Source organism: Sander vitreus, chromosome 12 (assembly GCF_031162955.1).
Source record: "Sander vitreus isolate 19-12246 chromosome 12, sanVit1, whole genome shotgun sequence".
NCBI lineage: Eukaryota > Metazoa > Chordata > Actinopteri > Perciformes > Percidae > Sander > Sander vitreus.
This window is the reverse complement of record NC_135866.1, coordinates 7,117,482-7,131,602: the sequence shown is the minus strand read 5'-3', so window position 1 is coordinate 7,131,602 and position 14,121 is coordinate 7,117,482. Positions and strand designations below refer to the sequence as shown.

The window sequence follows — 14,121 nt, the reverse complement described above, 5'->3', positions numbered from 1 at the left end:
CAGAAATAAACAAACTTCCATAGTTCCACCCAGTCTGGTTTGTTGATGCGTGACCCTCACATTTGATGTCTTAATATTACTGAGAAAATGACTGTGCTCTGTGTGATGGCTAACTTTAAAAGCTGTTGATGAGGACTTGATCCCCTGTATGGCAGCCTGGCATAGCCAGTCTGTGTCTTATTTGTGCCAATAGAATGTAGTTCAACACTCTGCAGAGTATACTGATAGTCTCTTTTGAAGCATGAAAAAACAGCATATTTTTTACAACTCTGTATTCATACAGATTAATAAATTATGAGAGCCAAGAGTTAGGCGAGAAGAGCAATACCACTGTCATATCTGATATAGAAAACTCATGAAGCTAGCTAGGAAATAGCTAGCTTGGCTCACAGCCAAGGTAACAAGTAATCTCGACCATGCACAGCAATTGCACTTCTGTTTTTGTACAAAGAACAAGACATAACATGTTAATTAGTGAGCTGTGGAGGTGATTTTGTTACCTGTGGACAGAGCCAGGCTAGCTGTTGTGCTAAGCTAAGCTAACTATCTCTATCTTCTCATCTAGCTCTTGGCAAGTATGTGAGTAAGGGTATTTCCCAAAATGTCAAACTATCTCTTTGAGAAATAGAATTGACTTCGCTGAGCATTCGTTAACCATGGTCTGAAACTAGAAATTCTTTTACAGCTAGAAACTAAAAAGGTTATTCAGCAAGATTCTAGGTTAGTTTACATTTTTCATACTGGGAGGACTGTTATAAGTTTAACAATTCAGGAGCATAGGCTGAATGTGGGACTCGGCCCATCAAATATTGAACACAAATAATCAGATCTAAACAGTAAAAGCCATGAATAAGTAAAGTACACGTTTCTAACATGATGTATACAAGACACAGCTGTTTCCCCCATGTGCTGCCATATTTTCACTGATCATTTATTTCTAAAATCTTCATTCACTACATGTATTGCTAAACGGAGCATGGGGGAAGTCTTCAGCTGCAGCTATATGGGCCCCCCACTAGGTGGCAGTGTTCCATGACAATTCATACTGTTACTTTCATATTGAGACTGACCTCTCCCTGTGCCATCAGTCCAAATACTATATCACTATACCACCATCATGACAAAAAATACGCTTGTCTTATTTTAAATAGCAATTATATATACAATTATTTCTAAATAATAATAATAATCTAATCTTTATCTATTAATGACCAGCTGCATGTAAATATTTGTGTTATGTTAGTTTATATAGTGTACATATGTGTAGGCCTATGTGTAGCATTTTTAACATCAGTTAAAATACAGTAAAGCCATTATAAGCTCATCTAGTCGTTCAATATATCAACAGCTTTCACTTGTTTAATTTAAAGTATTTGTTTAATAAAAAAGAATGTAAGCTTATGTTTAAACATGTACCAATAAATACAAAAGTGCCATAATTCCTATATTTAGTATGTACAGTATGCATGTTTCACCAGCTACATGCAGTTTTGTAGCTGTGTGATGTGAAGTGTGTGGAAAAGAGCCAGATGCTTTGTCACTGCCATGTGTTTTTTAAAAGTGTTAACTCAGGAGATTCCGTCATGTCTAATCACAATGAATTCATAAGAAAATGATGAATGCATGTTTGTCGTGTTCTTCATGAAATTCACATAAATCAAGAATAAAGTTTGTATGTATTATGCCAGTAAGGCTTATTTGTGTCAATGAGAAATTAAAGAAAAAAAAAAAAAAAGTCCTATCATGTTTTAAGCAGGAGTATTCTCCATGTTACGCCAAGCTGATCTCAGTGGAACCTCAGTGGGTGTTGGGTGGATGTATTTAAATTCAAGAAACTTAATGAGAGTTGAGTGTGCGGTTCACTCGAGGGATAACTGACTGGTGAGTTTTACAGCGCAGATGACTTTTGTTAAAGCAGCTTTTTAACCAATTTATTTTCTAATTCTTGTTAAACACTGGCCTTTTTTTTATTTATTTTTTATTTTTTGCTGCATGACGACACGAGCCGGGGGTGTAATAGTAATGTCAGGGACATCTACTGTACAAAGCGCCCCAAAACCAAGGCAATAAAATCTCAACAGCTGACAGGAAATCATCCCTGTAAATCAGGGGTGTCAAACTCTTTTTCACTAAGGGCCACACTGGAAAAAGAGAATCGCACCAAGGGCCAGACATGTTTAGTTTATTGACATGCTTTTATTTCATCGAAAAAGTAAAATATCTTTGACTCAGTTATTGCATGTCTCATATAGTCTTTCTCACTTACAGCTTGGTCCACATAAAGCCCTGAAAAAGTGAGCAAAAAAGTTCCAAAGCCTTTCTAGAATTTAGCAAAATTCGAATCGAGCAAAACAATGATTACATTTTCTAAGTAGGTTACTACACAGCCGACTCACAACCTCTTTCACAGCCTGAACATGCAAACTTTCTGCTTCTGTGGGAATTTCTGAGTCTCAAAGTCAGCAAATTTGCCAAAATTCTGCTTTGAGTGTCGCATAATTGCAAGTTGAAAAACAGTTTTCCCATGTTTTTGGTTTGGCGCACAACTAGGTGGGCCAAAATGTATTGTTAACCTTAATTGATGGGGCCGGATCAGAATGTGCGAGGGGCCGGATTTGGCCCGCGGGCCTTGAGTTTGACACGTGCTGTAAACACTTGAGTTTGCTTTGTGTCTGACAGAACATTTCATACACTAAACACCGCCAACACAATGGAGATCTGTTCCCTCACTGCCTGACCCAGTAAAGATGGTAATCTGTGACACACAGAGCCCATCCAAAAACTGTACATACAGTACTGTTAAAACTGTGTAAGGTCAGCGACAGGAGCAGATGCTACACCCCACCCCAGTAACTGGCTGCTGTGTGGGATGTGTGCAGCTTTGGCCTGTTCCCCATGAGGTGCTGCCAAGTTGGGCTGTTTCACACCAACATGGCAGCTTTTGATTTAGCTTTTCGGGGAAGAAATGTACTGAGTATTTTTGGTGGTTTGGATAAACTGTTTTCACTGGAACTTACATTTTTTTTTGTCACAAACGGTTCGACTAGAGCCTCTAAAAATCATATTTAATCGTTTGAATGTTTGATAGGAAGCTGATAGGATCTCACTGCTGCCATGTTCTGAAGAAGTGAAACAACATTTTTATTAACTTTACTTTTGCATGTTGAATTTAAAACAAATGAAAGGAAAGAGAGCTGAGCCAGAAGGCAAAGCTCTCAATCTACCGGTCAGTTTTTGTTCCTACCCTCACCTATGGTCATGAAGGCTGGGTCATGACCGAAAGAACAAGATCCAGGGTACAAACGGCCGAAATGGGTTTCCTCAGGAGGGTAGCTGGCGTCTCCCTTAGAGAGAGGGTGAGAAGCTCAGTCATCCGCGAGGAGCTCGGAGTAGAGCCGCTGCTCCTTTGCGTCGAAAGGAGCCAGTTGAGGTGGTTTGGGAGTCTAGGATGCCCCCTGGGCGCCTACATAGGGAGGTGTTCCAGGCACGTCCAGCTGGGAGGAGGCCTCAGGGAAGACCCAGCACTAGGTGGAGGGATTATATCTCCAACCTGGCCTGGGAACGCCTCGGGATCCCCCAGTCGGAGCTGGGTAATGTGGCTCGGGAAAGGGAAGTTTGGGGTCCCCTGCTGGAGCTGCTACCCCCGCGACCCGATATTGGATAAGCGGACGAAGATGGATGGATGGATGGATGAAAGGAAATCATTTCCAACATTCTTTTATTGAACAAATTGAACACTGAATTGAATATAAAAGGGCACCACAAAAAAAGTGAGTTACATTTTAAAGTGTAGTTTTTCTACTGATATTATTCTTTCAACTAACACAAAATCTCAGTGTCTTTCGCGATATGACGCAGCCTTTCACGATTTTATTGCGCCAGTTGATATCACGATGACGATGAAAAGAGAAACGATATAATGTGCAGCCCTAATTGATTTAATGACTACATCTTTGCTCTTCGCAGTGAAACAAACCTGAATTTGTTCTCCACTTTTATTTTAATAGATTTGTATTGTCAGCTAACAATATAACTATTAGTTACTTTTTAAGGTATAGTTCAACATTTGGGGAAATATGTTTATTCACTTTCTTGCAGAGATCTAGATAAGTAAAGAGATGATTAGCTTTAGGGGTGCAGGTGAATTTTGTTACTTTTGGACAGAACCAGGCGAGGCGTCTTTTTCCAGTCTTTATGCTAAGCTAAGCTAACTGGCTGTAGCTTCATGTTTAGCGTACAGACATGAGAGTGGTATCAATCGTCTCCTCTAACTCAGCAAAAAATGCAAATGACTGAAAATATTGAATTTCTCATGATTTATGTTGGCCTAAAAATCTCATGATACGTAACTGAACCTCTGTTTCAGTGTATGACTGTCAGCTCCTGGTCCAACTTTATTTACTTTTATTTCATGCTTAGTGTTATTTCTGCTGGACACAAATTAGAAAAGCTGAGTGGAATGCCCTCTCTCTTTTTATAAAAGTTGTATTTATTTCATTGCTTGAGAGCTAGCTGATATACAAGGCATTAGTGAGGCGTCTGAATTAAAAACAAGCCTCTGTTAATGATTTGAGAGTGCTGTGTCAGCCAGGTTGGCAACATCCCATGAATGGATCCAAAATGTAAACACATCTAAAATATTTCCAAGCAGTGACGATAAAAACAATCCACTTCAACCTCAATTGAATCAACACTGACTGTTTATCTCTTATATTTGTCTCTGATATCCTGCGTTTCTCAGGGCCTTTAATCTATGATCTCGTCTAAAAGGTTGCTGCAGGTTTGGCCATCAACAGTTCCTCTATGAATTACTGTTTCCTGTCAAGATGAGGCCTGGCACGTCAACAATGCCTGGCAGGGAAAAAGTTGTGGCTCTTACTGTCAGGCTCTTGTATTTCATTATAAGTATGTGTCTCTGTCTCTGTGTGTCTGTGTGTGTGTGTGTGTGTGTGTGTGCGTGCGTCTGTGTGCATGCATGCATGTGTGTGCGTGCGTGTGTGTGTGTGCCCGTGTGTGTCCGTCCAGCGCGACAAAGGGCAGGTTACCCACGTCATTATGTTGGACTGAGACTCGTGGCATCCAAGACAACGTCACAAGAACAACATGAGCCATTGTCCTCCGACATGCTGTGCACCGGAAAACACTGCTCATGATCCCATTAAAAATAAGTTTGGCACAGTTAGTCTGCTAAAGGGTCTTTATGGCCTGTTGGTTTTTACAATAGAAAACAGGAGGTGTTGTTTTGCATTCTCGCTATAAAGGTTCATACTAATTTGCTCAACACCAAATGCTTATGAAATGATGCTGATTCCAAAAATCAAAAATGTTTTCTTTTTGCTGTGACTGGGAACATTTTCAACACTGAAATGGGTTCAACACGTGTGTGTCGGGGGGGGGGGGGTGTTGTGGCACGGCTCGTACTCTACATACATTTGTGTGTGTGTGTGTGTGTGAGAGAATAACCTCTGCATAGGGAGGGGCAGATGGTCCATGGAGGGAGGGGACTGAGGCCAGGACGACCTCCCATCATGGGGAGTGTGTAGCCAGAGGAGTTTATAAATTCCTATGCATGTTTACACCTCACTCCCAATCTGATCAATTCTCATGCTATCAACACTGCTGAGAGGAAACGTCTGGTCCATGTCTGTAAGTGTGTTTGGCTTTGTCAGAGGAAGGGGCGTGAGCTTTGCAGGAGATGGACTGTGAAATCCACCGACTGGTCTGAAATAACTCAACATTGTGTTATTGTTCATTTGGCTTGCAGAGTGCTGAGTAGGCAGCTGACATGAGCCTTGTTTGAACTTGGCTGGCCACTCATGGTAATCCTCGAGCCTTACCACTTCTCTCTGAGCCTCCTTTAGCCATCAGCATCCATGTACAGCAGGGTGTCCAAGTCCAGCCCGCAGAAGAAGATGCAGTACCACTCAAAGGGCAAGGGCTGCGGCTACTACATGCGCATTGTCTTCTTCTTCTCTTCGCTCATTCAGTCTCTGATCATAGTTAGCCTCGTGCTCTTCCTGGTCTACGGTAAGACGCAGGACTCGGCGTCCACGACACGCATCCAGGACCTGGAGGAGAGCTTCAGCCGGCTCTCCATAGAGAATGTGGCCCTGAGGCTGCAGAGGAAGAACCTGACAAACTTACTCAACACCACCCTGACGGAGAAGGCCCGCAACGACTGGGACCTGGTCAGACTCCGCCACTTCTCAAACCTCTCAGTGATCTTTATCCAAGAACTCGACAAAAACCTGGTGAGAAACTTTTGATTATATTCTATATGCACATTACTGTCTGGAGTATTTTAACTTTGACGTCTTATTTGGAATTGAACTCGTACCCTTTCAACAGCCATAGAAATAAGGTGTGTCAATGAAAGCTAAGTTACAGATGAAAGGAAAATAGCAATCAATATACCTGCAATGCTTTAGTCAAGTTGAGCCTCAGCACCACTAATTACTGTCTAAATGTAATTGTATTTGTATTTCAATAAATAGGATTGTAAAATGTAGTTTTGAGATATTCCTTTATAGTTTTCAGAACAAGCGGCAACCCAACAGATTATTTTCTATTATAATTATTACATGTAGCACTTAAGTGTTGAACCCACATGTCAGAGTATTTGTAAGACATTAAAAAACATAATCATTTTGGTTAATAATGACTAAGGTAAACTGTACATTCTAAATAGTTTTTCCTGTTTGTCTACATTTTGCAACTGGTCTAGAACAAATCCCTAAAACACCTTTTCTTTCACTGATATGAACAGCTAGACTGCAATAAAGATTTGAACTATTACAAGAACATCGCCCGACTCCCAACCACATGTAAGTATGACATTTCTTCAATGCAATCCCAAAAATAATCAAATACTTAAATGAGACTATTGAGCTATTGTCCCTATTTCTCACCTGCAGTTCAAAAACTGCCACTTAGAGAAAGATAGATCTGTCTACTTCTGTTCTCTTCTGTCATTATTGTTTTTTCTAAGCAGTTAAATCTACAGATAACTGCAACTGTGGGCTGCAGAGTGAACGACTGAAAGCCAGGCTTGACCTTGTGGAGTCCAACTTCACACAAACAACGCAGAGGATGAGGATGGAAATGGACCAGACGGCCAAAGAGAGAGACACCATTAGCTTGGAGGCCATCCGTCTGCGGAGGGACAAATCCACGCATGAAAAGGAGGTGGAGTTCTTTAGGCAGAAATGCAAAGATGACTTCGCCCAGTCCTTGAGTGGCATTTCCAATGTCTCCAAGGCTTTCCTAGAGAAGATCAGTTCCCTCTTCCCTTCGCACATCGCCTTCCAGCTCACCTGTCCCAAACAGAGGGACCACCTGGAGCAGATCCGCACCAATTGCACCAGCCTGTCCATGGAAGTGGAAGACAAGTTCCAGCGTTACCTGGATAGTGTGGGAGGACAGGTGTCAGCCATCCAGGCAGAAAGCAGCCGTCTGAAGGCAGAGAACTGGCGACTGTCTGACGACTACCGCTGGTGCACCATGAACCGCACAGGCCTGATCCTGCAGCACGGACAGAACTTAGGCAAGCTTCAGCAGAAACACGACGAGGAGAAGGAGAGACTCCTGGTGGACAAGATGAGGCTTAGTGGAGAACTGGAAGTCGTGAGAAACAATGTCAAATATAAAAGTAAAGAGGTTGATCACCTTACAGAGCAAATCAAGCAGCTCAACATGTCCTGCATACCTAAGGTAAGACCTGACTGATTAAATGAGCATGTTATACGCTCTGTAGGGCCGTCTGAGCTCTTCTGTGTTCTTCGTTCAGCGTTTGATTATTCAAATGAGACCCATGATACCAAGAACAATCTTGTAAAACATCCTGAACTTTTTAGTGAAGCTGTTTGCCAGTGAAGGTAGTTAAAAGGAGGGAACACAATAAGAGTTTAATTAAGGAAACTATCTGCGAGCTGTAAACGGCAACAGCTCAGGCTGCTCGATGATTATGAAAAAAATTATTTAACACGATTACACATTTACTTTTTGTATTCCTCTTCAGAACACAAGACAAAATAAGAGTTTACTTGCAAAACGTAATGTGCAAAATAATCGCTATTTTCAATAACATTGTTTTTGTGATCTTAGGGTGGCGAAGTCGCGATCAAAATTCGGTTAATTGCACAGCCCTAGTAACAGCAGATGTTACATGAAAGGAATGCTGGTGGAGATTCTCTAATATAGTACAATATAATGTAACGTGTACACTGTCATTTACTATACAGGTTATCGTCATGCATGGTATAAAACCCCTGTCATATTTAATGATCTGCGTGCATTTGTGCAGCTATTAGATCCTTTTGTGCACACATTTGAGCTTTGTTGTCAATAATAATCTCCATCTCTGCAGTATCAGAAGACAGAGTTGCTTATGTAACACCTGTAGAAATACTACAATACAAACAAAGCACTTATCACAGTGCTTTCAGATCTTAACATATTGCATAAGATGCATGAGATTAAAGCAGCCTGACAGGTTGTTGGAAATGATCCAGCTTTAAGTGCAGAGGAGAAGGTGGGGGAGGGAAGTTGTCTGCCAGTAAAGTACAAGAGGGCAGAAGGGTGAGAACTGGGTAAATATTTCTGTCAGTTATACTTAGATATGAAGAAGCTCTATGATGCTCTTTAAGTCAGGGGTTTTGCATCTTAAAACCGAAAATGTACACTACCGGTCAAACGTTTGGGGTCACTTGGATATTTCCATTCCACTCCATTATAGACAGAATGCCAGCTGATCTGAGTGGGTGGCTGATCTTTAATGCAATATCTACATTGCCCATTATCAGCAACCATTCATCCAATGTTCCAAAGGCACATTCTGTTTACTGATCTGATATCATTTTAAAAGGCTAACTGAGAAAACATTGGAGAACCCTTTTGCAATTATGTAAGCACGTAATGTAATCTGAAAACTGCTGCCCTGGTTAAAAAAACAATGCAACTGATCTCAGCTGGTATTCTGTCTGTAATGGAGTGGAATGGAAATTTCTAAGTGACCCCAAACTTTTGACCGGTAGTGTAAGTCGATATTATCACGTTTTGTGTCTGATCAAAGTAGACAAGTTTTAACCAAAAAAAAAAACCAGTTAGTTTTAACAAATGGTTTATAATCAGTTTTTCCCCATATTAACATTGCTCTTATTTTATTTCAGACAGGTTTTGGTGGATTTGCAGGAGGCTCTCGGTCAGGCACACAGTCCCAGCCTGGGTGGAGCTTCGGTGGTGGATCCAGCTCTGCCTCGTCCAGCTCTTCTATTGGGGGTCAGCCTAGTAGGGCAGGGTCAGGGGGATTGAGCTCATTTGGGTCAGATTTCAATAAGCCAGTATTGAATGGGGCGGGCTCGTCAAGCTCATCTGTTTTGTCAAGTGGGTCAGGTAGCTCCTTTGGGTCAGCATTCAATAAGCCAGGATCGAATGGGGTGGGCTCTTCAAGTTCGTCCGTCTTGTCATCCGGGTCAGGTAGCTCCAGCGGGTCAGGATTTAATAGGCTAGGACAAGGATCAATCGGGGCAGGCTCTTCAAGTTCGTCCGTCTTGTCACCTGGGTCAGGTAGCTCCACCGGGTCAGGGTTCAATACTGGGGGAGGATACCCAAGCTTTGGCTCAGCGTCAAATCCAAATCTTAGCCCAAGTGGGACAGGTTCCAATAACCCAGCACAGAGTGGGAGAGGCTCTCCAACTTTTGGGTCATCCTCTGGGTCAAGCGGGATAGGCTTGAATAAGCCAACATCAAGCATGAAAAGCTCCTCAGGCTTAGGTTCAAACCCTTTTGGGTCATCTTCCGGGTCATCCTCTGGCTCTTCCTCTGGGTCATCCTCTGGCTTCTTCCTCTGGTTCTTCCTCAGGTTCTTCCTCTGGGTCGTCCTCTGGGGCGACTGGGGCAACGAGTAAAAGTGGGCCAGCCAGCAACCCATTTGCTTGGTTTGCGATCGGTAACTCAGGACAGAGTAAGCCAGGAAGTGGAACAGGGAAAGCACCATCCACTGGGAATAGTTATGGTGGAACTGGGTCGTCATTTGGTGCAGGAAGAACGAGTGGACTGGGAGGAGGTGGCTCAGGTAAGAATATATACCTGCAGTTTATCATTACTATGCTGGGGCATTTTTAAATAAAGGTATGGATTACCCAGATTCCCCAAAAAATATTTTCTCACGTACCTCATACCCCAGGTGGTATCCAGCCATGCAGATACATTTGGTTTTATTTGCCCAGGTTTTGAGAAATCCACCAATTCTGCTCCCACCCCAGTACAACAGAGGCGAATGGAAATGTATTTGTTGTTCTTAAAGCGTTGAAAGTTTTGAATAAAATATTTCTGCAGAAGCATCTCAAGCTGCTGTTGATTATTTATCTTTTAAAATGCTTTAGGTAGCACAAGTGAAATTCCATTCATCGCCATTCTCAGGGATGACAGATATCTCAAAACCTGGGTTGATAAAACCCAAAACTATCTGCAAGATAGATTGACAATTTGGGTGAACTGACCCTTTAAACAAACATCAGGAGTAATCAGTTTGCAACCATTCATTTGTATTCAAAGTATGTATTTGGGTTCAAACTCCATTATTAACAATTCCTCTTCAAGCCTTGAATGAATGGCTCTAATGTTTGTAGCCTTAGATTAGAAATGCTAACTGTTAGCATTTATGTAGTATTGTTAAGCATAAATGCAGCTTGATTGATTGGATCATGGCTAAGTAATGACAAACTTCTTGTATTTAACCAACAGTGGGCGTCGCTCAGCACCTTATAGATCTGCAACGCCTCATCAACCCCCCTGGCCCAGAGTGAGTATCAAGTGTCTTTGAGCTGTAGGTTGAGAGTGAATGTTAAAGTGTTGCTGGTGTTTTTGTTGCAGGCTGAACAGTGGGTGCACAGAAGAGATATTCTCTATATTTTTGATATTGTCGGCAAATCCCTTGAAATGTCTCTCAATGCTTTGATGTCCGTACCCTGTCTGTGGCACCCAGCCACAAACCCACTGGTTCCCACTGAAGACATAAATGTGTAAATGACGTAACGGGTCACCAATATATAGTTTTATTTTTTTAAATTTTTTTCAAGATTTTCTAAAACAGCTGGGCACTGTAGTTTTTAGCACATGTTACACAACAGGATCTAAATAGTGCATTTGTTAAGAACTATTTTTGTTGTTTAATATACATTTGCGGATTAATATACATTTGGTGCTCTAATGAGTATTTACAGGACAGTGTATGCAGGAGTGACTGCTTTATTTATTTATTCTTGGGTATAATTATTATTATTGACTATATATTGTTGTATGTTGTGTCTAAATGTGCCTGATCACAAATGAAGTGCCCTCACGGGAAAAATTAAGTTCTTTTGATTTTTTTTTTTTGATTGTAATGAAGGAACATGTCACCCAGTGCAACAGTGCAGGCTCATTGATGTGTTTTTATTGTTTCTGGGGGGAAATTAAGAAATGAACTAAATCAGGCTTTGACTACACAATACTTTTAATGTTGGTTTTGGTTTATTTCATGGGATTTGTTGACGATAAAGCGAAAAAATGTAATGTCCGCAACACTGCTTTAAACTTCAAGTTTCGACCCTACTGGGTCCCATTTTTTTTTCAATTTATATTAAATATGGGAGTTTAAAGCAGTGTTGCGGACATTAAATTTTTTCGCTTTAAGTACTTTTCATTTGTCCTGCACCTGCCAGAAGGTGGGATGTGCACACAATTACTTTTATTAAATTTGTTGACGATAAGACACATAAAATATCAGAAGACGTATCCATTGACAAAAAGATGTGATAAACTCACTCATTAGCGTCGCATCAAGAAACGTTATAACTTTTCTTTCTTTCTTTCTTTCTTTCTTCCTCCAGGGAGAAACAAGATCTCTCCAGAATGTTGGGTTAGTCCACCTTAATTAGAAAAGCCAAAGCTTAAAGGAGATTTGTCTCCCACTGCATCTATGAAGCACAGCTCAATGTAAGCTTCTCATATTGAGTGCTCATATTTTATATCAATAAATGCACCATATATTATACACTGGTTGTGACAGTTTATACTTCGATATGCATTTAGAAAAGTAATTTGAATAACTTTTGCACTTTTTGAATGTTAAATGTGAAGTTTGTGTGTTAAGGATTTGTGTCTACACAATATGAATACGCATATATTGTATTTTTAGACTACATACAAATAAAAGCTTTGATTAAACATAAGCACATCAACTGTGGCTGTCTCTTCTCTATAAACAAAGCTATTCAAGATATTATCCAACGCAGACCCGGAAACAACTGTTTGTCCCCGCGTGCGTCACCTATTGTGTTGCTAATTACCTAAAAATGACTGGCCCACCCCTCATGTAATGTTTCAGGCGAGAGTTACTGGCGACGCAGTTTAAACCCTCTAGCCTGTTTATGTTTACCTGCCAACCTGTCAGCAGGCCTGAGGCAAATGGGAGGAACTTTTGGAAACGCTCTTGTATACATGCTATTGGTAAAAACAATGTGAATCACATCACTGCAGAGAACACGGATATCCATAGCCTGAATAAAATCCCAACATATCTCTTATAAAGAACGCATGACGGGGGGGGCTGGTATGGTCTTGGTATCTAATGTGTGCTATGACCTTTCCCAAAACATGCATTGAAACAGCGAAAACAGACGGATTGAATCTTTTATTCTTTGTTTTTGGTTTAAAAAACAAAGAGATGGAGATGAATATAGAAAAATACAAACAGGGTTGTTGGTGTATAAAGAAAAATACCCCATGTCTGAAAATTTTCAGATATATGAATGGCACTTTCCTTACATGTCTGTTACCGAGTTTTAAATTGTATTATTGACATGGATCATAGAATTAGCACAGTGCACATGTATTTTTTAGTTGGACCAGTACAACGTTACCACGGAGCAGGAAAACCAACCAGCTTGAGAACAGACAAACATCCTGTTTGTTGCACTGTGAAAGGATGGGAGCGCACTTTCAATTCACGAACCAAGAGTGTATTGTGTGTTGGCGCCAATTAATAAATACAGCACTTAGACTTGAGCAACGGGAGAGAGCTCTTTCCCGTCTAAAGGATATCCTTTGTTTAACATAGTGTTTTTCCACATTTGGGATGTGCAGCTCACTGCAGGGGTAGCTGTGAGGATATTAAAGGTCAGCTGTTTGGATGCTTCTGGGAGTCTCTTTATTAGACTCACAGAGACACAGGACGCGTTGAAACGACTTCACTGGAAAATGATAATCATGCTGTTGGTCTGTGCAAACATGTTTCCTGTCCACTCATGTCATTTCTTTATTCCCTGTACACACGTAACTCAATTGACCATTGTTTTAACTGACGCAGTGGACAATGATTACTAGTACATAGTCGACCAAACTACTAATCTACAGGCAGAACAGATACAGGTAAGTGATATGACTTCAACAGGGTTTGAACAGCAACAATTAATGTTGCAGGAAAGGGGAGATGAACTTTGGAGGAAATCATCAACCCCCTGGAGCTTATTTTATTTCTTTAACGGAAAAAAAAGAACCGAAAACAATAGTTTTCTAATTATGTCAAATGACATGTAATCGTAACTTTGAACTGTTTTACTGCAGGTCCCTGTGGTACAAGACAAAACAAATCACAGATCAGATCCAGTAAAGCAAAACAAAATTAACAACAATGACACCAACCTAAAAATAATGGGGAAATAAGATTCAGATTCAACTTTATTGTCATTGTGCAGAGTACAAGTACAAAGACAACGACATGCAGTTTACGTCCAACCAGAAGTGCAAAAAAGGCAGAAAAGTGCAATGTGATATACAAAGTATAGACAGGGTGAGCATAGGCAGGACAAGAAATATATTGCAGTGTTATAAGAGCAGAATAAATATGGCTATGTAATATGAACAATGTATGAACAACATGTACAGATATGTGCAATGTAGTAGCAGTGACATTATACTAGTAGTAAGAATAATATAGATATATGCAGAATATATAATAAGAAAAACAGAATAAATATGGATATTCTGAATGAACCATATAGACAGATATGTGCAGTGTGGTAACATTATAAGAGTAGTAAGAATAAGTGTATGTACAGGATGAATAGTATGAAGAGCAGT

General features: G+C 40.7%; 1 protein-coding gene across 1 annotated transcript; it reads left to right on the top strand.

Annotated features, from left to right (window-relative positions):
* Positions 1–5,557: 5,557 nt before the first annotated feature.
* Positions 5,558–12,212, top strand: plvapa (plasmalemma vesicle associated protein a). Its single transcript, XM_078263957.1, is given in 8 exon segments — positions 5,558–5,646; positions 5,765–6,251; positions 6,767–6,824; positions 6,992–7,710; positions 9,168–9,836; positions 9,838–10,072; positions 10,744–10,801; positions 11,871–12,212. Coding segments are annotated over 7 exon segments (2,151 nt in total). The 5' UTR covers positions 5,558–5,646; positions 5,765–5,873; the 3' UTR covers positions 11,905–12,212.
* The last annotated feature ends 1,909 nt before the right edge of the window (positions 12,213–14,121 follow it).